This window comes from Opisthorchis viverrini, assembly GCF_000715545.1.
Source record: "Opisthorchis viverrini unplaced genomic scaffold scaffold6211, whole genome shotgun sequence".
NCBI classification, from domain to species: Eukaryota; Metazoa; Platyhelminthes; class Trematoda; order Opisthorchiida; family Opisthorchiidae; genus Opisthorchis; species Opisthorchis viverrini.
In genome coordinates this window covers 1-3284 of record NW_008753342.1, presented here as the reverse complement: position 1 = coordinate 3284, position 3284 = coordinate 1, and the positions used below count along the sequence as shown (strand labels likewise).

Sequence of the window (3284 nt, the reverse complement as noted above, 5' to 3'; positions counted from 1 at the left end):
TGTATCAATCAGTGAATCAGTGAATCCGTGAATCAGGCACAGGTATCAAGTTTCAAATCTGCAATTCCATTGTGCGAATACTGATATACCTGCGTCAGGCAAAGACTAAACCAAATTGGTACATGCCAATCAAACAGCAACTACCTGCCGTCTTACATCGGTATTAAGTCATTTAAGGCGAGTTTGCTGCCCGTTCAAGCACTCAGTAGCTTATGTGGTCGTTTTTCATCTAACTGAACTAGAAACTTGTTTGAACGTGCCTTTTCCTGTTCGCAACACCACCATAATTGCAATGGAGGATGAAGGTGTTGCTCTCGATGAAGAAGTTGCTTCGGAGCATAGTTATCAGCATGAGGATGGCCCTTTTGACCAAAACGGTGAATGCAAGTCGACTGATGTTGAAATGACCAAGGATGATTATTTCAAGTCGGATGAACATTTCGCGCAGGGTAGCGGGCCGCGTCCCATGCGCCCGATGCGGTAAGTTGGCACTGAATATTTGTTCCTCAGGTTGGATGGACGCTGTCCTGCAAAGTGCCAGAGTCCAGTTTTTGAGAAGAGCGTTTAGGTGTTGAGATGGCCCCAAGCATGTACATTCAGTAGTTAGATCGTGTCTGCTTCCCATCGGTCGGCGTTTATCCATGTGGCCTAGTTGTTACATAAACACCTAACTCGTGTACAGTTGCCAAGACAGATAAATAATTTTCACAAATTTATTGAACAAGTAACGTGGGGTTTTCCGGAGTGATCTAGTGTTACCTGGAAATCGGTCTGTGGCTAGGGAGCAGGGCGGTGGAAACCCTTTTGGACGTTTTCTTTGTACGAAATGTTTGAGGTTGTCTTGAGCTAGCGGCAGTATGTCTGGGATTTTTGGATGAAGGTGGTTAATTTGCACCCAAATGTACTCCCTGTGCACCATTAACATCCGTCAGAAGGTAGTTTCGTGACTTCGCGAGCCAATGGGTACAATTATTCTTGCCAGGTTCCAAACAGCATCAGACTGTTCCCGCAACAAGTCCCAGTGCCCCCCTCCCGCGGGAACGGTGAGTCACGGCCGAATTTTGAGAGCTGACTTGCTCGGCGTATTGGGTACCCTTGCAACTTTCTTTCGGGAGGCTTTAATGGGACGTAATCCCTGAAGGCTTTAGTAGACATTCTTCGGTATAGTGATCCCTGCTTCTAGAGCCTGTATGTATTCTGGTGAATTTTGCGATCTGCGCAAGACATGAACCACTAGCTCTAAGTTGCCGTAGGCCGACAGAGCAGGCGATGTTCATTAGCACTTGACAGCGTTGGTATTGTTTTCCACTGCCAGTGGACTTTCAAGACTCGAAGTAGAGTTCATTAGCGTGTGGCTGTTGCGTGGTGCACTAGAACCAGACACTTTTCGCGTATCTGTCCTGTTTCTTCGTGTATGCAGTGTATTGACGCATTGTTTTAGACACACAACGCCACCCATGCAGTATCGTTCTGGACCGGGCCCCCGGGCCGCTTTCCCTCCTGGTTTCAGAGGACCCCGCATGCCCATGCACATGCCTGGGAATCCACAGTAAGTATCGTTTTTCACTTTAATTTTTTCCTAGTGGAATGCCATTTATGAGACCTGGAATGGGCCCCAATCGGAATGGACCCCCATTCGACGGATACGGACCCCCTATGGGAATGCAACGCGGACCTATGAGGCACCCTCAACAGTTCCCGCCTCGTTACCCGCCCATGCCTGAAGACCACAAGGAGGATATGGATGATTCTGTACCGTACGGGGAATCTATTGTTCCAGGCAATGATTACGATGCACCACCCAATCCAAATTCTTACCCGAATATGCAGCCACAGATGCGTCCTCGTGGACCACCTCCGCCATACATGATGGGGCCCCATGGTGGGCCTCACCCTTCTGGTCCGCCGCATGGCCCGCCCCCTGGAGGCCCGGGATTTGCCGGTCCGCCCGGACAAAACTTCGGTGGTCCCCCTGGACCACCCTTTAACGGCCCACCTGGACAATCCTTCAACGCCCCTCCTGGGCAGCCCTTTAACGGCCCTCCTGGGCAGTCTTTCAACGCTCCTCCTGGACAGCCTTTCAATGGCCCACCATATAGTGGTCATGGCATGCCTGGAAGTAATGCAAATGGACCTCCTTTCAGTGGTCCAGGGCCGGCTTATGGCGGACCCGGAGCAGGTCGGCCATTTGGTGGCCCTCCTGGTCCGCCTTTTTCTGGCCCCCCATCCAACCAGGGGGCCCCTCCCGGCCCATCTTTCGGACAGAGCTTCGGCGGACCACCTCCAGGATCAGGTTCAAATGGTCCTCCTGCCAATCCGGACTTTAACGCTTCTGGATCGAATTTTAATCAGCCTCCCGGACCGACTTACAACGCGCCACCTTTCCACGGCCCTGGCGGATCCAACTTCCCAGGTCAAGCACGCCCACCATTTGGTCCTCCTGGGTCAACAGGCCCTCCGGGTATCCCTCCCTCTGGTCCACCCGCAGTTCCGCCGCCTGGTTCACATGCGGCGGCTAATGCTCCACCAGGTGGCCCGCCGATGCCCTCAGTGGCGTCACCCTCGGGAGCTCTAACGCCACCTAGCAGCGTTGCGAATTCACAACCTGCTCCTGCTCCAATTAACCCTGCAGGGACACAGTCTGCTCCTTTCGTTACTCCGGAGACCTCGACCGTTCCTACCTATCCTGTTGCCCCGCCACCATTTGGATCGCCCCGTCCTCCCTTTAGCATGCCCGGAACGCCACCGACCTCCTCGGTACCACCGAACACATCTTCGGCATCTATAAATGCTCCGGCAGCGGCTCCGCCTATGTGTCCGCCCCCAATTCCCCCAACAATACCTTCAGGTTTCGCGTTTCCGGCCGGCGGACCGTCTGAAAGTGAGTAATATCAAGTTGTGGTGTTGATGAAATCGCATTTAATTTGGTTGTAGCGTGTACGCCTGCTATGGTTTTCGCACTTCTAACGTTAATAGAACTGGAGCATTCCCCATAATCTCTGGCAACGGTTTCAAATGCAGAAGTGGTTGTTGCATGTTATACTAACGAGTATTTAAGTGCTATGTAGATGGTTTGCTGTCGCAGTGGCTATCTGGGTGATCAAATAGAGACTATTACTTTCGTCCTCTTAACAACTCGGTTTTTTTCACAACTGCTTCTTTTCTAGGTGTTCCGTTTGCCATGCCACCAGGATTCCCAGGCCCACCCGGTGGGATCGGTCGTCCAATGGTTGGGCCGTTCATTCCATCCCAACCCTTAGGCCCGGGGGCACCGACAGTTCCTC

The 3284-nt window shown here is 52.3% G+C and overlaps 1 protein-coding gene across 1 annotated transcript; it reads left to right on the top strand.

The window, feature by feature from the left end:
- Nucleotides 1-292: 292 nt before the first annotated feature.
- Nucleotides 293-3284, top strand: T265_15863 (hypothetical protein; the record flags this gene model as incomplete). The annotated part of the gene is made up of 4 exons (XM_009179260.1): nucleotides 293-480; nucleotides 1442-1549; nucleotides 1584-2881; nucleotides 3168-3284. Coding segments are annotated over 4 exons (1711 nt in total), but the record flags the coding sequence as incomplete, so codon positions are not given.